Source organism: Pocillopora damicornis, chromosome 3 (genome assembly GCF_964200805.1).
Source record: "Pocillopora damicornis chromosome 3, jaPocDami1.2, whole genome shotgun sequence".
In the NCBI taxonomy this organism is placed as follows: domain Eukaryota; kingdom Metazoa; phylum Cnidaria; class Anthozoa; order Scleractinia; family Pocilloporidae; genus Pocillopora; species Pocillopora damicornis.
In genome coordinates, this window is record NC_142672.1 from 11,471,069 (window position 1) to 11,486,451 (window position 15,383).

The 15,383-nt window shown below is 39.1% G+C and overlaps 3 protein-coding genes across 5 annotated transcripts in view; 1 reads left to right on the forward strand and 2 right to left on the reverse strand.

The window, feature by feature from the left end:
• The window catches only part of LOC113667073 (uncharacterized), a 15,973-nt gene extending 14,799 nt beyond the window's left edge, over positions 1-1,174 (reverse strand). Inside the window, exon 1 of one of the 2 annotated variants that reach the window (XM_027182873.2) lies at positions 1,037-1,174. The gene's annotated coding sequence lies outside the window, so the exon portion shown is untranslated. The remainder of the gene's footprint in view (positions 1-1,036) is intronic. The other variant, XM_089198996.1, reaches the window with a different exon arrangement.
• LOC113667108 (uncharacterized) lies at positions 1,159-10,508 on the forward strand. Of its 2 annotated transcripts, none has more exons than XM_089198950.1 (15): positions 1,159-1,394; positions 1,981-2,178; positions 2,449-3,212; positions 3,878-3,921; positions 4,053-4,156; positions 4,237-4,326; positions 4,664-4,747; positions 5,147-5,243; positions 5,323-5,411; positions 5,495-5,597; positions 6,137-6,319; positions 6,516-6,674; positions 7,132-7,261; positions 7,506-7,582; positions 7,994-10,508. In XM_089198950.1, the coding sequence occupies exons 1-15, from the start codon at positions 1,285-1,287 to the stop codon at positions 9,107-9,109; spliced, it is 3,348 nt and encodes a 1,115-aa protein (XP_089055076.1). In that variant the 5' UTR covers positions 1,159-1,284; the 3' UTR covers positions 9,110-10,508. The 2 variants fall into 2 exon arrangements, with proteins under 2 accessions (XP_089055076.1, XP_089055077.1); XM_089198951.1 differs by having other exon boundaries at positions 7,132-7,251.
• On the reverse strand, positions 9,370-14,471 carry LOC113667095 (kelch-like protein 18). Its single transcript, XM_027182896.2, has 5 exons — positions 13,243-14,471; positions 12,511-12,657; positions 11,605-11,773; positions 11,032-11,166; positions 9,370-10,113 (listed from the first exon to the last, which is right to left on the reverse strand). The coding sequence occupies exons 1-5, from the start codon at positions 14,180-14,182 to the stop codon at positions 9,690-9,692; spliced, it is 1,815 nt and encodes a 604-aa protein (XP_027038697.2). The 5' UTR covers positions 14,183-14,471; the 3' UTR covers positions 9,370-9,689.
• Positions 14,472-15,383: the final 912 nt, after the last annotated feature.

Here is a 15,383-nt window from a genome sequence, read left to right on the forward strand (position 1 = left end):
GTTCTGAAATCATTCTAAACAGCATCATCTCGTTTATGAGTACACAATGAACGCAAATACTTGGCGTTTTGATCACGACGGGAAAACCAGCGAAATGACGTCCTGAACTTGATGGGGAGAACGGCAACGCTAACACCGGAAGTCGAAATAGAGTCGTGTCCAGATTATCCGCGCGCTTTCCCGTTCTGAAATGACGTTCCCGTCCTCTTGCTAAACCACTCTATTATGTACGGATTACTAGCCACTACAAAAGCGTACAGTCCGTCTTCCGAAACACTGTGGCTGTTTTGACAATATTTTCCAAATTTTTTGTCGTTAACGCTATTGTATCTACTATTTTCGCAAAATATTTTACATCTTTCAAGATTTTTTCGTCATCGCTCTGACGAAGGGCTAACGCTCGAAACTTCAGCCTTTAAACTCTTAACGGTGGCTAATTTACGTTTTCAACTCTGATGTTAACAGTAAATTACCTGTTAAACATTCATCAGTTTGTCATTTACCACTCCACCCACAGAAAGGAAAACACATCTGACTTTCGTAGTGTTGTACAACGAGCTCACTTTCGGTTTCGAACTTTAAAGTTTCTCAACACATTCTTGCCGTAATAGCTACAAATGAATTATTATTTTGTCCCTCTTGTGGTTTTTGAGGCTGAACTTATCGAAATCCACCTGAGAAATATTTCTATTATTTTTCCTTTATGCCACATGCAAAAACAATCGCAATCGCAATCGCTAATTTTAAGCTTATTTTGTACATGACCATCTTCCGGTGAATCAGAGAGAATAACATGTACTTGTAGAACCCCAGCTAAAGATCACAGAATTCTGTGTCCATAAACGGAGTTAGGACTAAAAGTAAATTTGCTTGCGACATTGTTTATATGCAATATGTCTGGTGCATTTGGGCAGATTATGCGTTCGTAGTAATATTATTTAATCACGTTTGGAGGATACCGAACTCACAACCTTTCCGATGGTAATCTGACAAAGACAGTGAATAAAAGGTAAGTTGTGGGGTGTAATATGCTTACCTCGCATCAGGTAAAACAACTTCTGTTTTCGAATAGAAAAGAGCTGCTGCATTGCAAGCACCTAAGAAAGAAGCATGATCTTCAAGTCGATAATAATGTCGTAATTTGAAACGCTTTGGCAGCAGGTGTCCTTGTGACAGAGGGGGACTCAGCCGAGTTATTATGGCGGGAGTACGCCTGGCACAAATTGACATCGTCGCCTTCCTTCGCCATATTGCTGAATCAGCTATGTCGACTGCCTGTAAACGATGAACGCTATGTCGTTTTTGAAGAGCAAGGCTTTTAAGGAAAGAGAAGAAAATGCAAGAGAAAAGCTACGTCAAGCCGTTAAACGAGATCTGATCGCAGATCTATCCAGGTAAATGTCCAAGATCGAAGTTTACATTTGTAGAGCTGAATTAGAATAGTTGATTAGTTATAATGGTCTTAGCATAAAACAGTTTGTCGTTGTGAAGCGTCAAATCTATCTCATTTTTTGATCTCCCTTGGAGGAAATCTGTCCAAAATCCAGACATATTAAAAAAAAAATTGCAAAATGGTTTGTCTGTACTTTCTTTTTTCCGAAGAGGATGGATCGACAATTATGAAATGCATCAGTCACTCGATCAAACACAGTTTTTTACGTAACCCTTTAATCATTAATCCTGAGAGTGACTAGCATCTGATTTCTCTTTAAAGTATCAGTGCTGGATTAAGCAGTAAGGTCATGAGAATTAAGGGAATAATCGGCAACTCAAGAGACTCTTGATTAGTGAACAAATTATTCTTCCTATCGGTACCATAGGAAATGTACAGAGAACACTATGGAGAATTTGCATGCGGATGTTAGGGTGTTAACGGTTAATGAAGTGAATCTGGGTGAGAATACATAGCAAACTGATTCAAAACAAGCTGGATATCATTCAGTTTCTTATTTTTTACTTATAGTTTGTTTTCACTTTCAGGTTGTTTGGAGATGCATCCTTCAGTGATGTCACATTTATGATAAATAATGTTGAATTTCAAGCCCATACAGTTGTTCTCAGAGCAAGAGCTCCAAATTTCTGTCAACATTTTCTTCCAAGATATGCCTCCGCAGGTTCTGTCCAAACATGCATTCAAATAAATGGAATAGAGGCCATTGAGTTTGAGAAATTTCTAAGGTAGAGATGGTCTTTGCCTAAATTTTAGCCTAAATTTTAGCCTATATTTTCAAGAACAAAAAATATTTACAGGTTTGGTAATGATCTATGCAAAAATTTCCAGAGTGTGTAAAGCATTGAACTTACTTCTTGTCATTTATAATGTAAGTAATATCAAGATTAAAACTTTTCAAGCTTCACTATTATTAGTTAAGTTATTTATATTAAACTAAGGTTGAAACTGTCACCACCATTTTATTATAACTGTATTTTTTTCTGTTTTTTCTCAAGGTCTGCTTATACAGAAGATGATTTTAAAGACTACGATGGATCAAGTTTCCCTTGGGAAAAAGAGACTATACCAAGCTTAGTAGATGGGATTGATCATGTTGTGGATGGTACATGTAAAGAAGACAGTTTCAATAAAAGATTTGAAAATGATATAGACCATCTTCAAAACAATATCCAGCCAGAGGTTTGGGCAGGGAAAGATGGTATTGAAGGATTACAAGTGAAGCCAGAGGAATTTGATGGTAATGATGCTACTTGTACTCAGTCGTATTGCGACATGGATGGTGATGGGTCAGGAACTGTTGGTGATGGCATTGTAGAGGGAACTTCTAAAGGAGAAGAAACTAGTGGACCTAGAGATAATGATTGTCATTCTGACTCCAAACTACCACAAGCAAGTTGTATGGAGGATACATTGAGTTTTGAGGAAAGACTTGATTCTCGTCCAGAGTTCTGTGATCATTTTGCTGTTAGCCTTGGTAACATACAAGAGACTTACCTATCAGATGTAAACCAACAACAACATGATTTGGAGGAAAATCAGCATAGTAGTGATTTAGTTGATGGCCCTGGTAATGTGATTGATGAGGAAAATGTTGAATCAGACTGCAATGCAGATGGAATTGGAAGTGATTCACATACAACACGCTCAAGCTGTCTCTTGAATAAACAGGTTGCTGAAATCAAGACAACAAATGAATTGACAGATGAATTAACTTCAACAGATGGTAGAATTTTGGTGAATAGTTTCAAAACAAAACTAGGTAATTTAGAAGTTAAAATTTAAAATTATACATTTGAATCGACGATGATATTAAATTTAACTTTAACATTAAGGTCACAAGAATGAAGGAAATGATCACCAACTTCAGAAGCTATTTGTAAGATTAAAATCTGTAGTTGAAGATTGGCAAAGAAAGACAAAAAGCAACAGTTTTAAGTGACAAATGAAGACAAAAAGGCTGAGAGAAATCACTTTGATGTGGGAGGTGAAGAAACCTAACAGTTAGAGCACTAGACTCTGGTTTGAGAGGTCAGAGTTCAAGACCTGCCCTGGGTCAGTGCATTGATTTTTGGACAAAATACTTTGCACACACAGTACCTTTCTCCACCCTTGGGTATAAATGGGTTCTGGGTACATTAAAGAATGCTAGAAGTTAACAGACGATGAGTTAGCATTCTATGCTGTGGTAGTAGCAGTATTCCTAGTCAGTTGATGCTATGGAGTATAGGTTCCAGTCATTTGGGCTGCATGGTTGGAGTGTTTACTGAATCCATTCTGTACATTTTTTTTCTGATAGATTTTAGTGTTATGTTTACAATTTATTTTATAAGTGATCCACAAGGTGAGGTGCCCATCTAGTATAATTCCCATAATAAATGACTCAGCCATACTCAAGTTTCTAAATAATATATATTTTTGTATCAGATATTGGTCCACCAGGGGATGACTCATTAGGAGATGAATTAAAGGTAGATGAGAATTACACATTTTTATCATTTCTGAAGGACTTGCAATTTTTTTGTTCATTTATTTGTCAACCAATAAGTGCTGAAATGCAAAGTTTTGTTTTCTTCTGTTTTTTCCTATATGTGATTTCAAGAGTTGCTGTTGTACTCTTGGTCAAGAATTACTTCAGTTGTTAATAAGTGAAGTTGGATCTGATGTTGTCTTTATTGTCAATGGAGACAAAATCAAAGCCCACAAGTGAGTGCTTAATATGGAGATGTGGCAGTGTTATTTTCATTTTTGTTGTTAGTCAAAACATTTTCTATATTTTTTGCCAGAGCCATTTTGTGTGCACGCTCAAATTACTTTTCAGCCATGCTTTATGGTGACTGGATTGAAGGGAAAACTAAAGAGATTCCTCTTATTGGGTGAGTCACAACTTCTAATGAAATATGACATCTCCCTGCCCCCTTCCCCCTCCCCCTCCCCCTGCCCAGCATAAATTCTTCCTTCTTAATAAGACACTAGCTTTTAATAGTGGCTCAGCAATTCATGGGCAGGACCCTATATTGAAAGGCTCTAAGTTCATAACCAAAACAGGGTCTGTTGAGTTCCTGGATGAAGCACTTTGAATAACTCAAGCAGCCATTATGAGAATAGTCACCCATGGATTTTAGACTGTCTTATAAGAGTTTTTGAGCTAATAGTGTGCATGCTTGGTGGTCGTTTAGAGCCAACTGATTAGTGTAACTTATTTTATTTTAGTGTGAATTATAACAGTTTCATGGCCGTCCTGAAGTATATTTATGGAGGAACAGCTCACGTGAAGGGTGATTTTGCACTCATATGGTGAATAAAATGTTTTTTAACTCTTTTAAAGGATTACAGTCTGCATTAGATGCCTGACGCCTTAAGAATGTATGGTATTGCAAAGGTCATGGGTTCAAATCTCGTATGGGCCTGAATTTTTTTCAAGTCTCATTTTAACTACAAGTTCAGTAGTGTTCATAGCTGCAAGGATCGCTTATATCTCAATTGATATATTTATAGAATTTGCTAGTATTTTTAAGAAAAAGGAGGTAGGGAATCATAAATTGAAAAAATTGTGTAAGATTGAGTTACTACACTCTTATTTTGTGTGTTACATTTTTCTTGAGAATTATTGTCAAGGTATTTCTGGTTTGGCAAACAAAATACAGTATGTTGTTTACCAGTATGTTGTCTGACTGTTTTCTGTTTCATTGGCAGTGATGCACTTCCTCTTGTAGACATGTATGGGCTGGAAGGACTCAGAGAAATCATTAATTGTACATTGAAAATTGACAAGTGTCATATGTTTCATAAGGTGAGATAATCAGACAATAGTTCTTTTTATTTTGCGACATAGTCAGAAAAGAATGACGCCACTTTTGTTGTTTTTCCAGCCCTGTGCAGAATGTCTGACTGGTATTCCTGAGTGCTTGGAAGTATCAGAGTTGTTTAGTCTTACTGATCTCAAGAAATCTTGCATCAAGTAAGGGATATTTTAAAAGAAGTTGTCATGTTTTTTTAATGTGTGCATGCTCTTTGTTGATTATTTAAATGTCCTTTTTGCAGATGGATGGCAAAACACTTTGATCGCACTTTGGGTACCAAAGGATTCGCTTCCCTTCCTAAGCTGCTTCAGGAAGAAATTCTGGCTGAAATTCAGAGGAGCTTTGTAAGATATGCATTTTTCCACATGTTAGCAAGGATTAGAACATGATTATTCAATGTTGGGCTGATTTTCAAAATGGCTGGAATTTAATTTTTTACTGCTCTCTGTTATTTGCTTTGTTGTACAAGTGGTACACTTATTGAATCACAAAAAGAGTTGAATCACAGCATCACCAAAAACCTTTGGGTCACCATTCTCCAACACAAAATATTTGTTTTGTATGCATTACCCATTTCATATTCTGAAAACCAAACTGAAAAACAGTAGAAGGAGTAACAGTTCTCTAATTAACAAATAGATTCCAAGTTGCCGTGTGTCGGAATCTATTTGTTTTATATAATAAAGAATTTTAAAAATTTTTAATGATGACATCATCTATATGTCTGTCCTCCAATAGGTCATAAGTGAGAGCCAATCAGAATGCGTGCATAACTGAGCTTATTATATAATTGCCTACATTACATGCCAAAAGCGGCTGGCATATTTTTTCAGTACCTAATAATTTAAAGGTAGAGTAACAAAACACATTGTCTTGATTGCAGGTCGTAGCATCAGCCATAGAAGTCTTGAATCACTGTGACAAACTTTCTTCATGTACACCACTGGTCAAGTGGACTGAGCCTGTTCACTTGGCTGTTTCTGCTGTCCAAGAATCTTGTCTGTTGTTTATTACTCAAAACTTTTTTCGTTTAATTGATCAAAGGAGCTTTCATGAAATCCTGAAGGTAAATTTAACCTGACAGCACTAGTAAGTGACAGGGTTAATCATTGACTCACACATGGATTGATTAAGTGAATGAACACCATACTGACTGGCTGACTAACTGATTTAATGATTGATTGATTGTTTTGGGGGCTGGATGAAAGATGCCGTTAAAGGTTAGCTAACTGACTGACTGACTGACTCTCTCAACCTTTCAGGGGGTAGGTTGGTCAGTGCCTGTCTTAGAAAAAATTCTATCTGCGATTAAAAAGAACCTGACCATTGAAAATTGCTGCGACCTCCTAAGGGCCCTTCTCAAGCTACAAAGGATCCTTAAAGTGAAGGCACAGGAGAATGATGAGGAATGCTATCCAGAGGTTTGGACGTTCTCTTAGAGTTCCAGTTCAAACTGAAGTAGATCCTTCAGGGAAACTCTGATATTTCCTTAATTGTGATAAATCTATGGGCTGTTTTAATATTAGACGAACCAGCTCAAGAATTACATCTTTCGTAGTCTAGAAATTTTTCTAAAATAATCCGTCTTCGAATCCTAAATTGTTCATAGTTTTCTCAATTTAAATTCGCCATGGGAATAACTCTTGAACGCGATCTATCTGAACTTGAAATGATTTTCATAAGTCTCGTGACTGAGCAATTTTGGAAAAAAAATTTACACCGTGTGGAAGAAGTTGTACCTGGTTTACAGTCGATAATGAAGTAATTAGCTATTTATTACTATATTGGTGTCTTCTACACTTTCTTCCCACTTTTTTCCCCTAAAATTGTTTTTATTCGCCGTTTTCATCTTCATCATCGTGTTTAATTTTTTCCTAGGAAGTAACTGATCTTGTGGTCAATTTACACAAAGACTGTGTCAAGGTTATCAGATGCAACCTTTTTAAAGTAACCCGATCGGAAGGATGGAAAAAATTAAAGCTTTCTACTCAACGCGAGGTAAAGGAAGGTAAGATCTGATTAGAAACACCTGTCTGGTCAGTGTTAGGTTTTGTGTAGAACAAACTTGATTCCAGACTTTGCCTATCTTGTTTTATGGCGACGGAGGGCCTAATTTCCAGGTTATTGTTCAATGAAATATCCCTTCTGAAGTGCGAACTTTTTAACAGAGTAGGCTTCAAGCTCCCGGGATGCCCTTTTTTTGATCAATTCTAAGACGAGGCGAAAAGCTTAATTTTACTTTTGTCCTACAGGCGCGTTGTTTAGTGGTCTGTCTGATTCAGGTGAAAATTCCAGCGGAAAGAGGAGAAGTGTGCCAAGTTCCCTTCAAGTAAGTTCAATTTTAGTGGACGAAAGTCGAACCAAATTTATTGGTTGAGCAATAAAATTCCAACAAAGCTACAAGTGTCATTGTCAAAAAACGACCCAAGTCTGCTTAAACTGCCTCGTAAACTGGATGACATGCATAGGGCTCAGACCAGGTGAAATAATGATGCAGGCTTTAAAGGCAAGGAGCTGGAGATATGTTCACAAATGAAAGTGTGATGAGTTGATGTAATTCATACGCGAATTGCATTACTTAGTTTTCCGCCTGTCACATTTTGTCGGTTGTGCCATAAACCCACGGGCTCTCTGATTGTCACCAACAACCTATATTGAGTTCTGAAACTGTTTGAAAAAATTGTGGAAACTTGAATCAACCCTCATTGTTTTGTTCCTATTTTCCTGTCTCTTTTATTAGGCGTCCGCCAGGCCATCAACTATGAGATCTTTTCAACGAGTTGCAACTGAATCTCGTACGACAGGACGAGGGAGAGGGAACTCTGCTTCTGACAGGAGCTCTCAGCAAAGTAGGCCCACGTCGGGTAGGAGCTCCCGAAATAGTATCGGACTTGCACCTACGAACATGCGGCCTTCCTCAGGACGGCCCTCGACTGATGGTAGCGGTGTCAGGTCAGTCCGTGGAAAAATATCTTCAGCGACAAGCAGTGATTCTGGAAAAAGACCCTCCTCATCTCAGGCTTCAATGCCGCCGAGAAGCTCGAGAGCGTCTTCTTCGTTGTCAAGGAGCTCTGATAGAAACTCTCTACCTAATTCACGATCTTATCAAAATTCCTCAGCATCAGGGCATAGGGAAACATCAAAAACCTCTTCTCAAAGCTCTCATCAACACACTGTAACATCTAGTACTGGCACAAGGTCTTTATGGACTCAAAGTAGCTCTAATGCGAGGCCCTCGTCGGCTCCAAGTTCATCTGGCGCCATAAGAAAGGTCCCGTTAGTTTTCAGGCCGCCAGTACCAAAAGGTACCAACCGAGATATTAACAATACCTCGTCAAAGCGAATCGTTAGAGACAAGCTCTTTTCTGTACAGGGTTGTGGCGCACAAGCTAAAAAGGGGCCGTCGGTCTCAAATTCACGCGTTTGTCGTCAGCAAGTTTCAGAAAACGTCAAGGCAACTACTAATTCGTCTAAGGCGAATAAACTGTCTAAGGTCAAAGGAACAAGTTCACAAGAGAATCTTAAACAGGACTTGAAAAATGGACCAGAAGCTAGTAATGAACCGGGACTGAGAGAACATGTCCATTCAAAAGGTGATGACGTTGGTAGAACAAGAAAAATGGAGGAAGTCTCAGACAACATAAAAAAAAATGATATTTCACTCGAGGAGTTAAAAGATGGTGTCCAGGCAATCAGCTCCGAGGAGCAGAAGCAGTCTAATACGTCGTCGACTCTAACGAGAGGGGAGGAAGGTTCATTACCCTTAAATGAAACAGCTGACGAGAATGTTTCCCGGTCACTCGATGATGACTCTGTGGAGAACGCTGAGGTCAATGATTCGCTTGAACTTGACTAAGTTTGCACTTAATTGATTGTAAATTTTGGTCAGTCTCCTAGTGTGTCATCCCTCAAAGGAAGCTAAATCGTGCAGGGAAAAGCAACATTAGCAGAAACAGATGTGCCTTAGATGCAGCGGTGGTGAAGGGAGGGGGTGGCACCAGTCTAGCTCTGTGAATGAGGCAAGCTGTAAATTAACCGAAAGTCGCCTCTTATACCCTTCAGGCATGGCATGGGGAAGATGGGTAAATAACCGTCTAGTGTGAAAACATAAAATAATTTATAATAATTAAATAGAAAAGCCAGGAAATTTATTGGTTATAACCAGATTTCTGTGCGCCATTTTGTTTGTCACTATCACAACAAACACGGATTTTTTTTATTGCAAAGTTACCAAGGCCATGCGGTCTTCGCAGCAAAAACAGTCAAATTGTTCATGGTCAACTTATCGAGAACGAAATGTTAATTTCATTTTGTTTACAAAAAGGGTAAGATAGTCTTTCAGTCTACGAACGAACCCGCGCAAAAAATTATGCCACACTGCAAAAAAACACTTCAATACAAGATTACTTTTAAGGCAAGATGTAGCAAAAATCCCGCTAGCATATAATACACATATGGCCGCGGCTGCCTCTGTTCTTGGGTTGCTTTTGTTCGCTCGTAGACTGGAAGGATAAAAAACAGCATCGCACACCAGTTGTTGGTCGGGGGAGGGAGGGCATGCGCTGCCACACCTGGGTAGCTATGTCGAAGCATTCTACCGAGTTCAAACTAATCCCGTCCCATCCCCCGACGAGATAAATTTTGTTGTTAAATACGCATGCTCCGGCGTTGGACCTGGGCGTGCACATGGGAGTCACTTGAGTCCACTCAAGCGTCGTAAAACTGTAGCATTCCACCGATCTGAGAGTGTCGTTACCATCGTAACCGCCTAACACGTACATTTCGTCGTCCACGACAAGCGCGCTTGGAAAAGAACGTCTGTCGTGCATCGGTTGAACTTCTGTGGAGTTCCAAGAATCCCTATCGAGATTGAAGAAAGAGTTATGCTGTGGCATATTTGATGTCGCTGTTGTTGGGCCAATCAAACGCCAGTCTACGTGTCTCGAATACTGTGGAACTCGGAACGCATTGAATATAAGAAATCTGTGTCATCTTGTCTGGGATAACAAACCAATCATGTACGAGAAACGTAAACTTATTAGTTTGTAGTTTGATGGGTTACTCACTTCTCTTGATCTTCACTGCGATTGTCCATAACACAATGAAGATTTCGGACACATTTCAGATGTTTATGGTTTTGTGATTTTAGATCCCCTTGGCCAAAGCCAAATCAATGTCTAATTTATACTCAACTCAATGGGTTTAGTTTTAATGTAACTAGTTCCTCAAATAAAGGCGACAGTTCCTCTAGCAAATCGGGAGCCGATCAACCAGAGTGGATCTTTGACGCGAAACGATAGGGTTATCCTAGCTCTCTTCTTTTGATTAGATGTTGGAACTCGAAACGTTCCCTGGAAGCATTTTTATTTATAAATCTACTCGTGATAGGGTTAAATCTATGGCCTATCAGTATAGGAGATAGAGGCTCCCATTGATGGCTCCTGAGGAAACTAAGATCTTTCTTTATGTTACGCTTTCAAGCAAGGCAACAAAACTTTGTCAATGAGTAATAAGTATTACTGACTAAAATTACTGGGAACTAACTTTATTATTAGCTCATCAAAAGCCAAAACTAAACTTATGGGGCGACTTTTAATTGTTTTTGGTTTCCTGACTTGTGCGGCGGTTGCGTGTAAAGGTTTCATGTTTCCCGCTCTAAGCCGTGATGTATCAGTTACGTTTCTCTTTTCACATGGATTGATTTTTGTTTTAGCCACGAGAAATATTTTTACCGAATGCCTATTCGTAGTGAAGTCATTTTAAAACAGGATTATTTACCTTGTAGTGTCATAGCACTCGACTGTGTTTAAAATACTGGAACCATCATGGCCGCCAATGACGTAAATAGACTTCCCGTGAGCTACCGCGGTGACACATCTTCTTCTTGTCGGCATGGGAGACTTGGTGCGCCATCTTTAACAAATACAAGATACTAAATTAATGAATTAAGTGGATCGTAGAATTTATTGTCCTTGAGAGGTTTCGGCCCTTATGCCCCTATCCCGATGAGGCGACATAATAGTGATTCGAGACGAAAAGTATATAAGCTACTTTAAGTTGGAAAACATATCCTTAATTCCAGAAGTCGTCTTGACTTGACAACTTAAAAAGAGTGCTTCAGGCTCTAGATCTGCGAGCTGGTAAAGCTTGTGTGAGGAGCTCTGACTCTGCGAAGGTGATGAAGTTTTCATAATAAGTCTTAAAGGTTTTTGGTCTGTACGTCCTTTAGGACCGGTGACCGAATCAATGAAATCCCAAACGCTTACCTATGAACGCTTAACTATGAACGCTTAACTAAATATTGTTCCTCTTTCTACTGTGTTGTCTCACATGATACCCACACATTATTACCTTCCTGCTTGAAGACTGAAACATTCTATGGAATTGAGCGTGTTTTGACCGTCATAGCCGCCAACAATGTATACATGACCATCTACCTCCACGGAGCCGTGTTTACTTCTCCTTGTCAACATGTTGGGCATGTTATGCCACTCCTTCTGTCGTACATCATATCTCTGGGCTAAGAACAAAAAATCGTTGCGAAGACAATTAATAATGCTCATAGGACCGAGTGAAGTCCAATTCGGTCTGTAATCATTCAAGTGATAGAGAAAACCGGACGACCGCGAAGCGTGAGTCCCAGTTGGCAATCACGAGTATGATTTACCAATTAATCACAAACATTACAATTTCCGAAAACAACAACTACAATTATCCCTAGTAGAGACAATGTCTAAAATAAAAAATTCCTCAATTTTGGAAATTCCAGTTTTTTTTAGGATAAATGGTTGTTGTTATGGTTATAGTGATCAAATCTGTGATTGGTGGATTTGGCTGAGAGGAATAAGTATAATTGGCTGCTTCAGTTGTCCGATTACAGGTGTCCAATTACAGCGAACTGTCCGACTACAAATGTACAGAACGAGTAGTGGCGAATAACGCAGCTAATGCATCAATCACAGTAAAGGAAACTGTAATGAGTATGATTAATTTTTGTAAAAATAAGTGGAAAAAAGTTGTTTTCTTTGCTGGAGAAACAATAAAAGAAAGTCATAGGGACGATTCCCTCTGATTCCTTTTTTGAATAAAAGTAACCATTTGAAAGAACATTGCATCACTTTTTGACGTATAGGTCTGAAAGAAAGCCAAATTCTCAAAAGTGAATGCACAGAACTCTCTGAATTATTTCGCAAGGAATCAGACTTGCACAGGGGACCTGTTCTATCAAGGAAATTGTCAAACGCGCTAGTTCGTTACCTATGTCGAGTGTCTCAGAGTTGACGTTACAATAACCTCCAGTCACGTAGAGCTGTCCTCCAAAACTTGCAATGCCATGATACCCGCGATCCTTTGTAAACCGTGGCAGGTCGGACCATACCTGGGTTACAATGTTGAAGCCGAAAACTAAAACAGAGAAGAGTTGAAAACATTTCGATGCATTCTCCATGTGTGTGCAAGTTAAAAAAAAAGATAAAATCCGTCTAATTCCTTTTAATTATATCTCATGTAACTCGGCTCAAAAACTCAACTCAACTACGAAAACAAGTTTTCACGAGAGCGTTCACGTTAACCCCAATGCTGACTTCAAGGTCTTGAAATACGATTGACCAATCGACCAGATCTGACGCGCGTTGCGTGTGAATATACAAAGAACAAAATTTTCCAAAGGGTGAGGGAAAGAGAAAATTGAAATTCGAAACACAGTCATATCGAATTAAGAAAATTTTTACCACTGCGTTAATTGTGCCCACAGGAGACTGTAAATGTAGTCGAACATTTGAAATATGTCGAGGACTTTTTCTTTATCATATAGTATCAAAATTTAGGGAAAAAAATTAAAACTTTTTTAATCGATTTAGTTAGTTGTTGGGTTTGATACAAGAGGAAGAGGACTTTGAAGTTATTTAAAGACTCTGAAAACTCTGATCGTCTTAGTTATTGTTTTCGATGTGTTCCCTAGCACAGTCAAGATACGAGAATTGAACCTACCTGTGCTTTGATTATGATAGTCTCCATTGCCGCCCATAGCAATGAGAATCTCGTGAAAACGTTCGTAATTGCGCGGTCTCGTTCTAGTGGTGTCGAGATGCTGGCGACGGTCTGGTAACAGATGATAATGCTGTGCTTCAAGTAATAGTTCCTTACATCTTGGAGAAGTGTTGAAGAGTTCTTCGTGCTCAACCACATCAACTAAATAGTACGGGGAAACAAGAGGCAGGCGAATATCTTCCATTAATGAGGGAAAAAACGGCCGTCTATTTTCCAAATCGTAGTTTATCCAACCGACAAGAGCTTCGTAAACTTTTTCCTCGTTTTCCACTGAAATCTCGTCACTTTGTAATAAAGTCTGGATTTGTTTCTCGTCCAAATTCATAAACTCTTCACTCTCGGCCACGTGAAGGAAATTCTGATAGATGAAAGTGTTCGTAGTTGTCCATAATTTTGGACACGCGTAGGTTTCTGCTAAAGTTTGAATACCAAGGCAGTTTTTCACGTTGAGTCGACTTTCAAGGAAACGCCCACAAGCATCTTTTACAGACTGCACTAGCATCAGATTGGCGCCCTGTAGGATCGGTTCTACATTGCTCCAGTCTAACACAATCTCGCCAGTATAAATAAATCCCAGTATCATTTTCATGCTGTCTTTATCAACCCCGGTGATGGTAACCTCCCTCTGCTTGCTCTCCTTCATATTTCCGTTGAACATAGCGAAGAAGTAGTCTGAGCTTGCCGACAGAATATTTTTGTGGGCTTGAAATTCTTCACCTTCCATTGTGATTCTAACATCGCACATAATCCCCTGTTTTTGCAATCCACTCAATCGCTTCAGGACATCTTTCGAGTATTTTTCGTCCGAAAAGACGAAACTATCCTCCATCGCCTGCCTTTTGAAACTCGGTTCCTGAGGCAAACGTCTTTTCTGCCGCATACAACTATTTTCTGCGTGGAGGTTACATTGTCAAGACAGCACTTATCTGAAACTGGGTTTGGCGCTTTCTCAGAAGTTCGTGCTTTCTATTATGACGTAAAATTCGTAATCAACCGTTAAGAATTATTTCTTCATCAATTAACCTATTATGTTTTTCAAATTAAGTGTTTCTCAGACCTCAGACGCCATGATAAGTATTATTTGATAGGTGATATGAACGCTCTCGTTTGGAGCTTTCACCTGTCCCTAGCGTCGTTCTCTCTGCTAACGGAAAAAAGAGCTTGCTTGCGTTAGACCACGCGCGCTCGTGCGAGAGATAGTGTAACATAGACCATAATTTTCTCTTGGCCTTATCACTTAATCAGTGGAAACCAATCATCGATACCAATAGCGATTACTGATCGGTGAATAAATATTCACTCGTAGCATTTGTTTTTTTCTGTTTCGAAACATAGGAAATCGACCATAGAGTATTAGAAATGCTTCAGTCACCGGCGTTTGTCGTATCTAGTCCACTCATTTCATTGTGGAGAGAAATGTGACAAACATTTGAGTGATACGGATGAGTTAGTTGCTTTAAGTCTCTCCACCAGCTTACAACCTCAAGGAAAGCATCTCTTTGTAGCCATCTATTTTATATCAGTCATTTTTTCATTTTCGTTTGCGTTTAAAATGAATTTGCGTTCAGGCATTTCCTCATGGATGGGGGCCCCTTAACAGATTTCTACCGAGTTCAGTGTCCACTGTCCTGTTTTGCGCTACCAGCTCCTCCCATCAAATCGACGACTTGCGACGAAAGCCTATACGTAACCGAGAACAATCGATATCAGCACGATCAGTCGATAACGAAACTCTGTATCTATTGTTAATCAATGGCGAATCGCAGGAAAATGTTTCATCTTTCATCGCCGTTGATCCATTATCATTATCGACTGTTATCGATTTTCATCATGTTGTAGACTGGTCAAGCATGGATTTGGTGGAAGGATCGTGTCTAGTGAAACTAGCGATGCATATCCAAAAAAATTGAAGTGTTTTAACCTGGTATTCCATTTCTTCGCTTAGTTATCCGAAGTCTCTGGGAACATGAAATATGGAGATGTTTGAACTCAGATCATCGCCCAACCTTGCTGAATTTTCTGACTGATTGATCCCTTCTTCCCAGTCTCCCTCAACAAAACTGGTGTAAATCGCTAAATCG